Genomic DNA, 17,057 nt, shown 5'->3' with positions numbered 1-17,057 from the left:
CTTTATCTGAAATTAAGAATTGATTTGTAAAAGCTTTGAGAATAAATTTTGCATCATTTATAGAACTGTAGAATTGTAGAATATCCTGAGTTGGAAGGTTATTGAGTCCAACTCCTGGCCCTGTGCAGGACATTGCAAGAATCATACCTAGTGCCTGAGAGCATTGTCCAAATGCATCTTGAACTTTGTCAGACTTGGTGCTGTGACCACTTCTGTGGGGACCCCTTTCCAGTGATCAGCCACCCTCTAAGTGAAGAGCTTTTTCCTTATATCTAAACTAAATCTCCCCTGACTTGGTGTCATTTCCTCAAGTCCTGTCACTGGTCACCACAGAGAAGAGATCAGTGCCTGCCGCTCCTCTTCCACTCACAAGGAAGCTGTAACTGCAGTGAGGTCCCCCCTCAGTCTCCTCCAGACTGAACAGCCCAAGTGACCTCAGGTGCTCCTCACAAGGCTTCCACTCAAGGCCCTTCACCATCCTCATGGCCCTTCTTTGGACACTCTAACAGTTTAAGTCCTTTATTTTAATAGGGTGGCACCCAAAACTGCCCCCAGCATTCGAGGTAAGGCTGCTCCAGTGCAGAGCAGAGTGGAACAATCCCCTCCCTGTCCCTACTGGCCATGCTGTGCCTGATGCCCCCAGGACACAGTTGTCCTACTGGTTGCCAGGGCACTGCTGGCTCAGATTCACCTTGACATTGACCAAGACCCAAGGTCTCATTCCGTGGTGCTGCTTTCCAGCATCTCATTCCCCAGTCTGTCACTATGTCCAGGTTTGCCCCATCCCAGGTGCAGAATCCAGCACTTTGCCCTTGTTAAATTTCATATGATTGGTGATTGCCTGTCTCTCTAATAAAAAGTGACAGGAATAACAAGCATTAATCGTAAGATAAATTAAAATTTCTCCAATTTACCAGAAAGAGTAAAATTTGGCAATATCTGTAAAATGTATGAGTTTTAAGTGTCTGTATTACATAGATAATATATAAGAAGTATATGATTTAATGAAAATGTATCCTTCAACAAATTATTTTCAGATAGGTTTACAGATGTTCTTATGAAGATCCTATTCTGTTTTTTGAAAATGTCTGTAATTTTCCATAAATCAGAATCTCTGCATAAAATGAAAAACAGACTAAACCATAATCATTTGTGTTACTATAATCCTGAAGACAGTATTCTTTTAATGTTTCCAAACATTTTCTAGTATTAATATCAGTAAATCTGTGTGAATTTTTATCTATTTTGGTCTTTTACACAATAAACATATTGTATGCAGTCATAAAACCATGCTCTGGTTTTGGGGGTTTTTTTGTGGCTTTTTTTTTAAGAATCATTGTGTATAAAAAAACTATACAAAATATGAATTATGAATCTATAGTTCTGTTGTTATTTGGAGCTGGGAAAAAAGTCCACTTGAGGTGAACTGCTGAATAGCACACTCTATACACTAAATGATATTTTCTATGTATGGATCAAAAATTATTAGAAAGTTGTTTCTTAAATGTATGTGTGGGTCAGTAGTTTAAGTGGAACAGTGGGTCTCTTTCAACATAGTAATTCAGGTAGGTTAGGTCAAAAAGTCTAGCTACTCCCCAAATTATTTTGTATACTTCATTATAGACAGGGTAGAAAGACAGGAATAATGTCAGTAGAGGTGAGTTAGTGAAAGGAAGCAGACAACTTGTCAGGCCTGTATTGTCATTTCTGTTCTGTCAGACCTTACAGGGCATGGATGCAAGTGCAAAATGAACACCAGGTATGATTTTATCAAGAAATCTGTCTGGGGCACAATGTGTTTTTTCAGGATCATTTCTAAGAGGGTGATGCATTGAATAACTGAGGTCAAAGAGAATGGTTCAGTGGTTTCTGATCACTTTTTAAAAAAGCTGTTTTGCAGACCAAAAAGCAATCTGCAAGCTTTGATAACATGGTGGTTCCAGTGGCTTGGCTCATATCTCTGTTGTGGTTATAGATACATAGATTTAAGATTTTATGGATTGAATCTCCAAGCAAGGCTTTTAAATGTACCTTGGTTGGAGTAGTCGTGATCTCCCTCTCTGGTGTTTTGCCAAGTAATTCTGTGGAGATTAAAGTTAGTCCAGGGGGTGTATTTAGGTGGAGTGCTACCTGCTTCATTCTAATTTATAAGAGTTCTGAGTTTGGAACTATCCAAGGCCTTTGTAGTTTTAAAATCACAGATGTAACATAAGTGAAAAGAAAGACGCAGCTTTTTTACTGATCAGAAAAATGGATGCTACTGAAGTCAGAGAATGCCATAACACAAAATATGTTAGAAAGTGCTGTTTCAAGAAAGATCCTATCTCATGGTTTTGTGAGAGTCTGTTGCTGTGGAGCCCCTGTGCTTTCAGTTATACTCTGTATATTTCACAGAGAAAAACTGTGAAAGTACTTGCAAAAATGCTTCATTTTTCTCCCAAAGTGTATCAAAATTGTAGTTAAATTTTTCCTTGACTTACTAAGTTTAATAGGACTTCAAATTAAGTAATTCATTAGATACTACCTGCAGAAGAAGGTAGTGTGGTTTTCCAGACTTGTTTGAAAGAAAAACTCAATATTGCTATTGGTTGTTAGCATGCTCAAGGCTGGGGGAGGGATGTTTTATAAACTCTAAATTAAATAAGGTTCCTGTGGCTATATATATATATATATATATATATATATATATATAAAGTTCTGATCAGCAGTATGTAAAAGAGAAATGGGGGAGATGATTGGTAAGTGAGGGAACAGAACTGAAACAAAGACATTAATCTGATTGCCTTGAAAGAAGAGTGTTTGAACAGAAACAGATACATGTTCATGTTACTGAAGGCAGCCCTGTAGATTGGAATGATTTTAAATCATGGGATCAAGAAAACAAAGGCAAGAGAACTTTGCTGGCAATATATTTATGCTGAGACTTTCAGTGGAACTGCTGGAATCTGCAGATCTGTCACGGTATTAGGCTGGCATTATTAAGAACTTTGAAGGTGAAAATAGGCTTTATAAAACTGAAAGTTGAGTCTAAAGGAAAGCAGTAATACCTTCATATTGGGAGTAATTTTGTTCCTTTTATTCTTAGATGAAAATCTGAGAATATTCCATTTAAGTAGCTTCTAAGTAATCTATAATATAAATACCTCAGTGATATTGTAGTTCTCCTTCACAATAAACATTGCAGACCTATGACACCATGCTTGAAAAGAAAACAAACAGGTTTTGGGCTACATTAAAATCTTCTGAAAGACAGGTAATTATCACCTGAATATGAAAAGGGGATCACGAGATAAGTGCAATATACATGTGTGAGCCTACAATATTTAGCATTTGTTATAAGTATTCCATTTGTGAAATTATTTTTCTAAAGTATATTCTGATTTTTTTTTTTTATTAGAGTACCCTTAATTTTACCCTATTTTCACACCACTATTTGCAAAAACAATGTAAAATTCCAAGGTAGTCAGCACAAAATTCTATGCTGGTTTACTTGTGCCAAAAATATTTCAAACAGTTTTAGATTCCTTCTGTACTACAGAGTTTGTTGGATTTTTTGTTGGTTAGTTGATTCTTTTACATTTTGTTCTTTAACTGGTGTTTCATGATTAAAAGTAGAATAATAATCGACAGTATAGCCCACATAAAGCATTAGAAAAAGTTTTATTATTGCTCAAAATCAATGCTCTAGAAAAAGAGTAAAAACACCAAGGTCACTCACTCAGCTTTATTGTTGAAGGAACCTTTATTGTTACTATACCTTAAACATATAATATTCATATTGGATGACCAGTATCCCCTCAGTAAATCCCAGTAGTCAAAAATCTGAGGCCCAGCAAAATGAGAGAGAGAGAAAGGAAATAAATGGAGAAAAGTGTGTGTAAGTTTCATTGCATATCTGCTTGCAGGGTGAGGGAAATAATGAAATTGTAGTAATGTCTTGTTTCCTCTCTACTAATATTGTCTGTGTGTTCTGTCCTAAGAAATTCATTAGTCGATGGTTTCTGGTTCTTATTTTTATAAATATCTTGGACACTACCTGTCTTTTCAGAAGTTAATTACTTAGGTGTATTATAGTAACAAGCTTGAAATATCTCACCTAGAAAAAGTATTGATTTATTTAAGGAAAACCTTCCATCCTGGCATACTTGTGTACAAGCATATATGGTTTTACAGTATTTAACTGAGACCTGCAGTGGCATTTTAATTCATTCTTCATCAGATGTTCACATACTTTTCCTGTAAAGATATAAAAAGTGTCTCCTTTTTATCTCCTATATAATATGGTATTTTTACAACTTTTTAAAACAGAAAACTGAAAATGTATTTTTACAGTCATATGCATATATTTTTTTAGTGGCTCACATCAGTATAGGAGCTGAATTTCTGTCTTTATCGATCTCATCTCCCTGAACCTGTTTCTTTAAGTGCTGCAAGCTAAGGACTATATCTCACTGTATGGCAAGCCTGAGGGAAGTACAGGAATAAGTTATGAGTCTGATGTTGCTATCGGACTCTTGGAAGGCCTTTTCATGCTGATTTGGAAAGAAAATAGTTGGGTTTTTTTCAGAAAGAATTAGAATATATCCTCTGTAGGTCTATGAGCATGTTTGAAATCTGCTGCATGTGGAACAATATGATAAGATAGTACATTTGCCTAAGTTAAGAGAGGGGTTTTGAGTGGCTTTTTACAATGTGATTTTGGCAGCATTATTGGTACAGAACAAAGGACTGGAGAATCAGAACATTAGGAGAAAGAGTGGGGAAAGACAAGTTTTTTATATTGGTCAAAGGGTACTTGAAAGGGATGTTGGACTAGGCTGAGGGAACGTAAATAGGGGTATGAAGCTATGTTAAGGGAATAAATTCTGAGTAGATGTGTGTAAATAGGTAGTTTAGGGACTGAAATAGTCCACTGGAGGTGGTAAAGGAGAAGGAGCTTTTGCACTCCTTATTTTCCACATCCAGACATGGAGAGGTCTGTTTTACCTTCTGCTCTGTACTGCGTAGAGGTGAGCTGTGAACCATGCTGCTGCTTTATTTCAAAAACTTATTATTCATACCATGTGACTCATGCCAGCTGTAGGAGTTGAAGGGATTACCATTGGAGCAGCATGAATTCCTTGTCCTGTGTCTTGTGTTTTGAAATAATACATATTTCTGGTTTTTAGAGATCTGAGTTAAACAGCACTTTCTGTTGTAGAAAGACAGAAATTATCACTAAGCAACCTTAATTCTTTGCTTATGATGTTTTTATCTCTGTATATTCAGATTCTGTACAAAACAGTCAAGTGCTGTTTAGATTTAGCTCAGCTAAGCCTATGGGGCATCTTGGGAGTTTTGGGGCATTTCTTCATCTGCATCTTGAGAAGTTTCATTTCATGTTTTTCTCTGTTAGAGATTTCCAGCATTTCCTCAATCAGGAGAGTTTTGGTTTTGTACAAAAGAATAAAATTTTTGTGGAAAGGTAGGAAAAGAAACCATAATTTTATATAATAACAAAAAGTTGAAGATTGTGTCAGTGTGTTGTGTAAGGGAAGCTGTCTTCACTCTTTGTCTGGTTGAGTGTGTAACCAGCATTTTGGCGAGAGTCTGAGTGTGAAAGATGAGTGGTTTTCTGTCATATCATTTTATTGAGTGTTATTAAAGTAATTGCAGTCAAAATGGATACAGGGAGAAATAGTCATCAGTAACAATGAGCAAGACTTGGACTTTTTCTGGATTTTGAAGTGTTTTCTTCCTAGAAGGATTAGTGGGGTTTCCATAATCCAAACTCAAGTGCTTTTGTCTTCTTCTTGCATGATGCTACATTAAATTAGGTTTTTTCAAGCAATCTTATTAGTAATCATTTTTGTAACTCTTTATTTTATTATCACATTTCTCCAAATAATTTTTATAGTATTTTAAGTACTTTGACTGTCTATAGCTGTACCACCAGAAAAGAAGTCATTGTAAGTTGCTTAATGTTTCAGTGAAAATAAAAACTATGTAAAGAAAGAAAATACATAGTTCATGTTGCATGATCAAAAATTACTACATTGCCCTATAGTTTCCAGAAGTTAAAATAAATGCTGCAGTCATGCAGCTGTCTATATAGTTCCCAGCATGCTGGAAACATAATCAGACCTTTCCAGCTTAGCTGGGAAACTACTTTCACAGAAACAATGACTAAATAAGACACTGGTACAGACTACAAGCAAGGAGTTCTTGCAGTTGTCTCCCCTTTGCACATTTTCCAACATGCAATGCTTTGCCTTCCTCAGCTATGCAATAAGTAAACATTGATTTTGACATAATAAAACTTTGAACCTATTTGTGACTCATCCCTTCATTAAAGATAAAGGATGTTTTTCTCCTCTCCCTGCCCACCCTCCATGGGATACAGCTGAGAAATTCTATTTAACATCAGCTGAAATCACTAAAAGCCCTTTGACTAAATTCAGTAGGAGCTGGATCAAGCAGGTTTTATCTTTGAACTATGCTTTGAATAGAAAGAATTAGTTTTTTCCTTTGCCTTGGCATTAAATGATGTATCACCTATTAATTTTCCACAATCAAGGCAATGAGAGTATTAGCATCAAAAGAAATCAACAAATAATAAATGATTCTTCTTCAAACTGACTCCCTTTACACCTAATCTCCTGTAAGGCAATACTGCATGTACATGCTAGAATAGTAGACAAGTCTTTGCAAGATTGTGGCCTGATCTCTCAGTTTTGTTATCTGTATTCTAAAATATTATTTATTATATATTGTGTAAAAACTAAACCTAATCTGAATTGTTTACACATTCCATCGATGTTCCATAGATTAGTGTTTATTATTTATTTAGGGTATTTTCCTTAATATTGTTAATATGTATGTTAATTATTTCCTGTAATATTTAATATCCTTAATCTTCATACACTGCTCTTCGTACCTACAGTTTCATTAACAAGGTGGGGAGAGAATGTGCTTGTACCTGCATACAGCTTGTTTGATCAGTACTTTCTCTCTTTCTCCTGTAGCTTTTCTAATATGGCTTATTTATTATTATTCCTTTATAGAAAAAACAGAGAACGAAGGATCTGTCCCAGCTGTTTCATTCATACAATCCATATGATCATAAGGTAAGAAAAAAATACGCTATGTTTGTTGTTAAGAAAAATTCCAAACATTTGTGGTAACTATATTTCTTGTTTAATGTAAAATTGGGAAGAAATGGTAAAATTGAAAGCGCTGAGCATGTTATTTAAATTCCTGCTGTCATATAAATGTTTCTTAGTTTCTTAAAGCCAAGCTTGAAAAGGTGCCTTTTCTGATTTGTGAAACCAATGACTCGCATTAACCTCATGGAAGTATAATTAATAGACTGGCACAAAATCCTGCAAAGTGACCACATGTGGTATTGGATTCCCCTCTTTTTTTCCTCTCTGTTTAGGAACTGTGTTACCCTAGAGTATGTTGCTTAGCCTGTTGTGTCAATTAGGCCCTGAGATACATGATACTAATGAGTTATCTATTGATCACAAAAGCATCATTCGAAGAGGCTGCTGTGTGCACAGCCTGGTGGTTGTCTGGGGGAAGAAGTAGAAACACACATCATCATTATAACTTGCTCCTTGTTTGTAAAGTCTGGGGGGAAAAAGGTCCCTTCTCATCACAATTTGAAATAAAGAAAATATAAAGTTGTTACAAGAAGATTTTGGAGAACCAAGAGACAGCAATCTCAGTATTTCTGTGCTATAGCTATGTCATGGGATTCTTCTAGGCATTATGCAAAACAGACCATTAAGCAGCAGATTGAAGAGAAGTTAAGTAGGCTTTTTAATATTTTCATGGAGTTCCTACTATCTTTGATGCCTCTGTGGGCATATTCTTTTAACAAGTGCACAAAACTCTTTAAAAATTTGTCAGCACTATGAAATGTCTGTCTTTGCTGCTTTGCTGTTTTGAGACATTTGAGTGATTTTGAAAGTATCCATTAAAACAAAGAAAGATTTGAAATATTTCTGTTGTTGTTGTTTAGACATTTCAAAGGAAAGTTCTGAACTTTATCTCTTTCCTGGCTGTGTACCAAATTCATTGGAAAAAAGAGCTAGGTTTTATATTTGGGACAAGAAAGTGGCAGAAGTATGTATGTGCATCTATCTCTTTGTCTGAACACATGTACATATATGCAATACATGTGTAACTACATATATGTCAATGAGAAATGCAGTGTGTAAATTAATGGATTAAATTTATCAGGCAGGTTGTTGCTGTGAGAGTTCTGTAGTTATGAGCTACTTGAAAATTTTGTTAAAAAAACCTTTGTAAAACAGCAGTTATATTCTCTAACTTTAATAATCGTACCTAATTTCAAATTCATCTCTCCTTAGTACTTTTTTCATAAATAGTCTCACATTATTATTAATGGCCTTAATGGAGAAATATGAAGAATTAAAAAAACTAGTGTGATAAGATTTTGAATGGGATTGTTGCTTTTTTGAATTGAAACATTTTAAGGTAAATGTAATAGTAAGTAAATTAAGATCTCATAAGGGGATGCAACTGATGAACAAGAAACTTTGATATTCCTCTCCATGTCTTAATTCACCTGTACAAAACACTTTTTATTCATAGTACAAGGAAATTCCATTATTCTTTTATTAGCACTTTTAATGGAACTTGGCCATTTGTAACTCCTGCTGCCTTCCTGTTCATATCCTTTGTGGCATTATATCAAAGTATTCTCAAATGATTTTGGCTGCAGTTGTGAGGACTTCTGCACTCTTTACAAATTAGTCATCAGGCAATGTGGAATTGAATATCAGTGCTTAAATATATTCGCTTTTGATCTTTGTTTTAGGGTCTTTAATATATTATTCAAACTAGCACAATGGTTTGGTGGGTGATTTTTGTATCTCCACGCCTTTGTTGTATCCAATCACATTCTGTATGTATATCTGAGAGTACAAGTGTGGGGGAAAGGACAAGTAAAAGTTTTTATTAAAGTTATGACCTTTCCTTATTTTCCATTTGACAGTGGAGGTTTTCCTTCTCCTAGCTACTTCCTATTTGGAGGCTGCAACAAGCTTACTGCAAATTTCTTGCTCTGTGCTTTTAATTTCCACCTCAGCTTTCAATTTCACATGTGTTGCAGTATAGGAGAGGGCTTTTAATTTTTGTATTAAATCTAACATTAGTTGGGAATATAGTTATTTTTAGTGGAGGTGTGTCTTAGCTTTGCTCTAGTTCTGTTTTGTCTGATTTACATGGCCAGAGGATTTGAGGGCAGGGTGGGGGGCACTTGTCGTTTGCTGTTTTGTAGATATATTTTTTTCAGGAAGTGTAAAATGGAGATTACATGATGGCTTTGTGAAAATGTTGGTGATGAAAGATCATGGCATGAGTGATTGGAATTAATGGCTTCCAGGATTATTACTTTGTTGATTAAAAGATTTTTCTCTGAGAAGCTTTCTAAAATAGAAGAAAAACTTAAGGGTAAGTTGGTGCCTAGTGGTAGCAGTTAAAACAGATGTGAAAATCTCATGAACTACAGTGTCTGAAACAGGACTTGCTACAAAGATTTGATAGTATTTTATCTTTTTATGATAGGGGTTTCTCATAGAAAGGAGAAAAATCAATCAGAAAATCAGAAAGTGTTCATTCTTCTATGCTCATTTTTCACTCACTAAACCAGAAAGTGATGCTTTGATGAAGTAGCTATACTAACTTTGTTACTATTAATGCATACTCAGGAAGCCAATAGCTCTTAGAAAGAGTAATTGTTCCCCTGAAAATGTTCTCTCAATATATAGTGTATATATGTAGTGTAGTGTAACTTAGAGCATCCTGAAAGAAATTTAAATGTTTGTGGTTCTTCATTCCCAGATGAAAACCTAGTGCTTTTATAGAGGTGGAAGCAAGGATTTACTTTCCCTTCCACTTCCAGATGTTAAGTCTTATCTTTTATCCAGTAAGGCCTTAATTCAGCAGCAGAGGAGGCAGGGCTTTCAAATTGCTCCTGCGGAAGGGATGGAAATGTGGGAGATTCGCTGCTGATATCATGGGAGAATTAGCTGAGCTCCTGTATTCTTTAATGCCTAAACAAATAAAAATTACCATCTAGTTGCCCTTCTCATTGTTCAGATGAAACCATTCAACAGCAAATCTCAAAAATTGCCCATTGGTTATATACTTATCCTATCAAGGCAGATTTGATCCTGCTCTCTTTAACCTAGTGCTACTATAGTGCTTTACAGAGCCTCTGACTACAGAACCTGCAGGTCTTTCAGATACTGTGCCACAAACAAAGCTCGTTTTAGCATCAGTCTTGAATGCCTAGCAAATATATTGAATTCTTGATGTGAGACGCATACAAAGAACTCCCTTTTCTCAGTTTTTTTTTTTGTTGTTGTTGTTAGTAAAATAAGTATCTTCTAAAGTCTGTTCTTTTCAAAACTAAATAATTACTTAGGAAATGCTGAGCAATATCTTGTTCCAGATGTGTGATTGCCATTTGTTCAAACTTATTTCAGTTAGCATGTGTAAAAATACCTAGCAGTCTGTTTGTAAATGAAGCCATGCCTTGTACTGAAATACTTGCTTTTTTGTGTTTGTGTAAAGTAGACCATATGTATGGACTGGCTTTCTTGAGAGTCAAGTTCTGATTGCTGTGTAACTTTTCTCTAGTTAGCAATAGAACAGCTGACCTCCAGGTTTAAATGCAGTTAATCTTTTTCTAGGACCATCAGAAGAAGATGATAAAATTGAAATCCTCATAAAGCTGTACCAACAACAGCTTTAGTATTTTAAAATTTAGGAGAAGATAATTGAGCTATATTCTGGCCAATTTTCTACAAGCTCATTTAATGAAAGATTATATTTGCACAGAAGTCATTCCTGCTGAATGTTTTTTGTGTGTACACTATGAGGTTTCACTTTTCACACAATAAGAATTTTATTCTGTCTGCAGTAGATGTTTAGCTCAGAAATAATGGAATTGGAACACTCTCCTAAATGACCCTTGCTCTTTAAAATTTGCAACCCAGTTATTTTAAAGCTGTCAAAGTAGTTGTTGTAATAGTTTACCTGGTCAAAACAACAGGTTTTGTAAGCTTAATAGGAGTTTCAGAATTCAGTATGTGCCTAATGGCCAAATTTAGAAGTGCAGAGTTCTAGTTCCTTTTCTTCTTTTTGTCAGATGAGTTTAAGTATTCAGTCCAGCCCTGGAGTGGTTGTTTAAAACTATAATTCTCAATTTTTGCTCTGCAAAAGAATGTTTTTACATATTGTAAGCACAGTATATCAGAACTACGACACATTTTGCTGCTTTGCCTTCTTGGGAGTATGCCCAGGGGTACCTTAGGACATGTCCATACATGCCTCTGGCAGCACAGGGCTGTTACAGTGAGAAATCCCCCGAGAGTTGTGCTTAAAACTCAGCTCCCTATTTGTTTCTGCCTTTTGCAACCTGAATTTCTTGCTGTACAATAGAGCATGATCTGTGAAAATATAAGGTCATGTATTACGGCTTTAGAGATTTATTTTGGATATACTGTGTCCAGCCCAGTAAGAAATAAAGTCAACATTCATGTGATCTGAAAAGAGTTTTTTGAGAGATTTTCTCCCAAATGGAAGACATGCTCAGGATTAAAAAAAAAAAAAAAATTAGTTGCTATTTCAAAATGTGCTGTAATTGATGCAATTCTGCTAAAATAATTTAAAAATCTTTAAGCTTCATGCTTCTAATGTTCTTTATTAATATGTTCTGGAAATGTTAAAACACTCAAAAGAGCAAAACCCTCTAAACAATGCCTGTGTATTTGGCAAGATTTTGGCAAGATATATGGGCCATTGTATTACAATACACAATTAAGTGACTTTTTTTTTTTTTTTTTTTTTTTTTTTTTTTTTTTTTTTTTTTTTTTTTTTTTTTTCCCAGCTCTTAGTCTCATAAGCAATTTTGGGAAGGGGAGGGAGTTATGTCCTGTTGTCTTTGATAAGGGTAGATATGTGCATAACTCACTCAAGGAACATTAATTACAAGATTATGTAAGGCTGTTCTTAAGGTACTAATGGCTGCTGCCACTTGGTGACCTATGATGCTTTCAAGCAATTATTTCAATAGTACACAGACCCTATTTTTAATGGAAAATAAATAATCTAGTGTCAGTTTCCTTAAACTTTCTTCTGCTGAATTCTTTAGCTCTTCTGGACACTTGACACATTGTGTCAGAAATTTTTTGAAAATTAAGCTACCATACATTGAAAGAGGCTGTAAGTAATGAGGAGGTGAAACTATTTTCACAGTGAAACAGGTGGGATGTCTTTTGGCACTGCCTTAGGAGGCATATCTGTATGCTCTAAGTGGTTTTCATTGACAATAACACAACATATGAATCATAGCAATGCCCAAGGCTATGGCATTGTCTAGGAATCATCATGGGCACCTGTGTGAAACAAACTATTGGAAAGCAAGTTTAAAGTGCCAGGTGAAGGGTGAGGGTTTGGAGTCAGCTGGCTTCTAATAAAAAAAACCCTGTTAAGTCTTGCATTCCTTCTACCTCTGTGCTCTTCTGGTGGCCTCTGGGAACAATAGACTGTGGCAGGGGAATGGAGGCTGTAGTGGCAGCACTGAGAACCGCAAAACTGTCTTCACCAAGATGAAGACTTCAGTTCAAGAGCAGAAATGGGGAGATGGGAAGCCAGTCGCTCAAGTTGGGACCAGTTTTCCTAATGATAAACTGCTTGCTTTCATTTTTCTCCCATCTACAGGGACTCCTTCACAAATAAGCCAATTTGAACCAAAGAAATTCTGATGTCTATTGAAAGAAACCACTCTAACTAAAATGCCTGATGTTGGCTAACTTTGTAGTGGCAGACATCACTACACTACTCCTGTTAATTAGGTACTAAAACTATTTTTTGATGATGTGTCTGCACTGTGGGACAGTGTGCTTCATAAGAGGACATGTAAATTGACATGTTGGACACTTGTAGAGTTGGAAGCATTGCTATGAGAGTAGCTGGACTAAATGTGAAGGACTAAAATGTAGTTGTAGCACTAAACATGTGGCAGGTGAGATTAACATCTTTCTGTGTTCATAGTTAGAGATCTCTCAGACTTTGACATCTTATGTGTTTGCTGCTGTCATCTTTAAAAGCTACTGGCATTAGGAAGTGTTTTGTTTTACATGTGAGGCATGGTAGTAGCCGGTTTAAGTAAACCAAGTTTGGATGATTTTTGGAGGCTGTAAATGGGAAATTACAGAATTGCTGAAAACCACAAGCAATTCTTATTGTTTTTCATCAGGACAATAATTTTTCTCAGTTCTTAACTGTGTTTTTGTAAGATGTGTGCTGGAAGTACTGTGAATGTGTAGGTTTTATTTTTGAGCCAGAAAAAAAAAGAAAGCAGTTTTGCAGTACTCTGTTAGCCTTCAGATTTTTTTGGTACTTACTTGGGTGTATGATGCTGGAAAATAACAAAAAGCCTTTTAACCTGCTTTCCATTTATTCGAAGAACAGCATTGTACTAAATTGTAAGGCAACTGTGAGATTGCAATCCTGTGATATAAGCCATGATCTGAATTTTCTAAAGGAGGTGCTCTGAATTTTTGTTTTGTAAGATGAAAAGGTTTTTTAGGTTATTGCTGAAAAGGGCCAGAGCCTTTTGCTATCTTCTGCCTTGAAATAGATTTTGGATTTAATTTAATATCTCAGATGTCAGATATGACCACTTTTTATGGAAATACTCTTATTGTAACCTACATCCATTCTTTTCTGTTCCCTTCTCTCATGTTCAGAGCTGCTTTTTGGAGCAGGTTACATAAAGCTGTTTTGTGCTTTTGATATGATGTGAGGCTTCAAAGAAGACTACTGAAAGAGAAAAGCAATTTCTATTTGGAAGAGCTGTTCAGTGGCCTCGTGCTAATGGCACACTTGAACATTACTTGATGATAGTGGAGAAAATCTAATTGCCTCAAAAGCTCCTGCTTATTCCTGACTTATCTCTAAGCTACATTGGAGTTTGTGTCATCTGTAACAGAGAGTGAGCTAAAACAGAGATGGTTTAGAAAGGGTTGTTCATATACCAATAATTATTTCAGGGTTTGTAGAGAATAGGCAAAGAAACAAGGCAAGCACTGCAACAAAAGGACTTACTTCTCCACTGTATATGCTGTAAAAAAATACATATTTGCTCTGCCTTAATTCTGTAGCTGAAGTGTTGTGGTTAAAGAATCACAGTCTTATTTGAAGTCCACATTACATCTAGAAAATCAAAAAACAAAGAACCCAGTTCCTGAATTTGTTGCTCTAAAACCAATGCTTTGTTGGTTGGTTTTGTTTTAGACAAAACCTGGAATATATACAGACAAGTATATATATGATTAGTATATATTATTAATATTTCAATTGAAACCATATTTAATGCCAGTAACTTTTGCTGTAGTTGAGCATTTAAAGCATCTAACCTGGTCTGATGCTGACTGAATTGTTTGGGATTGTTGCCTCTATTCCAGAAGGGAGGCTTGTCCTGTTTCAGGATAGAGAGGCATTTTTCTATCTTTTTTTAAAATTACCTTTCAAAAAATTATTTAATGATAGTCTGTTAAATCATGTTTGCATCTATACACAAAGGTGTATATATGCTATATGCTTAGATGTTTAACAAGGTTTCTCAGGTACCAATGTATTATTGAAATATCTTTATTTGTGATCTTGAGAACAGTTTTAATAAATGAACTCATGAAATCCACATATATCCCTCACCTCATATAAAAACATGTATCACCTTTTCAGTTAAACAACTGAAAATAGTGATTGTTTACTTCAGTTTTTCTCCTTGGTGCAGCATGAAAATGCTACCTGGTATAGTAGATTGCCTGAAATAAGCATATTCTACCTCTAAAAAAATATTGAAATGTAAAATGAGAGACAGGTTTTACAGTGGCATTAAATACGTGCTGTATGAGCTCAAGTGAAACAAATTCTTTGACACACATTAATCCTATTGTTACTTTCTGGAGAAAGACATTCTGTTTTACTGCATGTCTTGGATCACTTACGTACCTTGTCCATCATTGATTGATCTGATACGGAGACAAAAAATACAAAAAAGAGAGATGTTTTAGGATTTTTCAAATTAGTTGCTGGAGAACCTTGACATCACAAAAAATAAACAGGCTTGACTCTGTTACAGTTTTTTAAAGCTCCTTTCAGTCTTGTGTTAGCATCAAAATCGCATCAAAATGTGATGGAGTGTGTAGTTAGCATGGGAATTTCAAGTTCAGGTATCTTTCCTTTTCTATTCCTTAACACCACAATTTGACCTCTGTCTCTCTGGCTTTCCAGTTTGTAGTGGGTTGGATTTTCTAATTATCTCCCATCTTTTCCCATTTCCAACCCCTCTCTCTTTCTTTATTCTAATCCCATTTTTCCCCTCAAAAATTAAAAGGGGTTTTCCTTTATGTTTCTTTCTGTTTCTTTCTATCTAACTATTCTTTCTTTAATATCTTCTTCAAGTATTAACATTGCATTCTTGCTCTGTTTTCTTCACCTTCCCTTCTGTTTTTCTTCATTTTTTTCAACTTTATGGAGCCCTTTAGTATTAAGCTGTACTTTGTCACGGCATTGAAGTGGCTGAGGGAGAGGAAGGTATCAGTGCATCAAATGTGGAAGTGCATGAGCAAAGTGTCTTGGAAACCCATCCACAGAGGCGGTAGTAAAGTTCCCCACTATTTAAACTTTGCTGTTTATGTAAATGTTCATATGACCAAGCTCTTGGTCTTGCCTGCTTTTAACTAAGCACTTACTAAGAGACCCAAGTTTTGGGAACTTCACTAATAGATTTGATAACTGTCTTTATGCTTTATGTAATTAATTTGGCATAGTATTTAAAATTTTAGGTGTTAATCAAGTAGGCATCAGTATTTTTATTACTGGAAAATTTTGAGTAGTTGTCTGGTACTCCAAATCTTGAGTAAGATTTTTACTTTCTTCCATGGAGTGAAGATATTCCATTTCTTTTTCTTCTTCACTATTCCAGTTTAAAATAGTGTTTTAATGACCCTTTGACGTAAAGTTGTGAAGGAGGTGTGGATTTTTTGACTTTTTGTCTGATAATAAGATATAATCTTCTGCACAGCCTTGCGTACACACATTCATGAAACCCAATAATTAACAAAACCTTTGATTTGAGATTGATTCCAAGTATCATACAGAAACAGTCTGGTATATTTTGCATAAGTCCTACAAGGATAGGATCACTTTTTTCCCCCTTTAGAATAAGTCAGCACTGGCTACTTATTCTATCTTCTGCTGTCATTTAAACTCTTGGAGAACTAGAAATGCTCCATTAGTTTTTATTTTGTTATAATTTCTTCTCTGCATTATATTCCACTTAAAAGCATGAAGAGAGGTTAGTTATCATACAGTTGAAAAGACAAGTCTCAGTAAAGTGGCCATGTAAAACAATGGATATAATTTGGGCATTAGATTGCTCTACACAGGAAACTAATTCTCCTGCTGTCTCTACATGCAGTGCAGTTTGGCCACTCAGTGTGAGCTCCAGAGCTCTGCTTTGAGGGGCAGCTGGAGGAGGAGTCTCAGAAACTGCCAGCAAACAACATGGATTTTCCATGCATAATCTAGGTGATTGTCCTAACTGTGTATAAAATTTAGGGTTCTCTCAAACATGCTGTCAGTGGTTTTGCACTCAGTGTGTCTGTGTTGGAGGGAAACTCTCATGATCTTAGGAGACAGAAAGTGGTTGTATTTGGATGTAATTAGACAAACATCCTGTGGCTTCTACCAATTGCTCATCCTTTATGAGAATTGTGGGATGAGTGCTGGACAATGTCTGTTTTCTGATGACATGTTTACAGCAAAATTACCAACATTAAGTTAAATATCCCAGATACTAACATTTACTACTTGTGTGAATTAAAGTAGACTTGAAAGACTTTCAAACCTTGGGCAAGGATGGAGACTTTGAGTTCAGCCTGCAGTGTGGACATGCCATGGAAGTTTGGGTCCCAGTTTGGGGTGAAAGAAGCACCCTAAACGTACGATTCAATTTCAGCTGTGCTTGA

At 35.6% G+C, this 17,057-nt stretch overlaps 1 protein-coding gene across 4 annotated transcripts in view; it reads left to right on the top strand.

Annotated features, from left to right (window-relative positions):
- Window positions 1-17,057, top strand: part of CDKAL1 (CDKAL1 threonylcarbamoyladenosine tRNA methylthiotransferase) — a 385,260-nt gene that overhangs the window by 290,515 nt on the left and 77,688 nt on the right. For all 4 annotated transcript variants that reach the window (XM_083860253.1, XM_083860251.1, XM_083860252.1 and 1 more), the window contains one exon: window positions 7,044-7,106. In XM_083860253.1, the coding sequence (XP_083716379.1) occupies window positions 7,044-7,106 (63 nt within the window). The remainder of the gene's footprint in view (window positions 1-7,043; window positions 7,107-17,057) is intronic.

The sequence above is a fragment of the Zosterops lateralis genome (assembly GCF_965231275.1).
Source record: "Zosterops lateralis genome assembly, chromosome: 1".
In the NCBI taxonomy this organism is placed as follows: Eukaryota; Metazoa; Chordata; class Aves; order Passeriformes; family Zosteropidae; genus Zosterops; species Zosterops lateralis.
The sequence above is the reverse complement of the archived record's forward strand: the minus strand, read 5'-3'. Positions and strand labels throughout refer to the sequence as shown.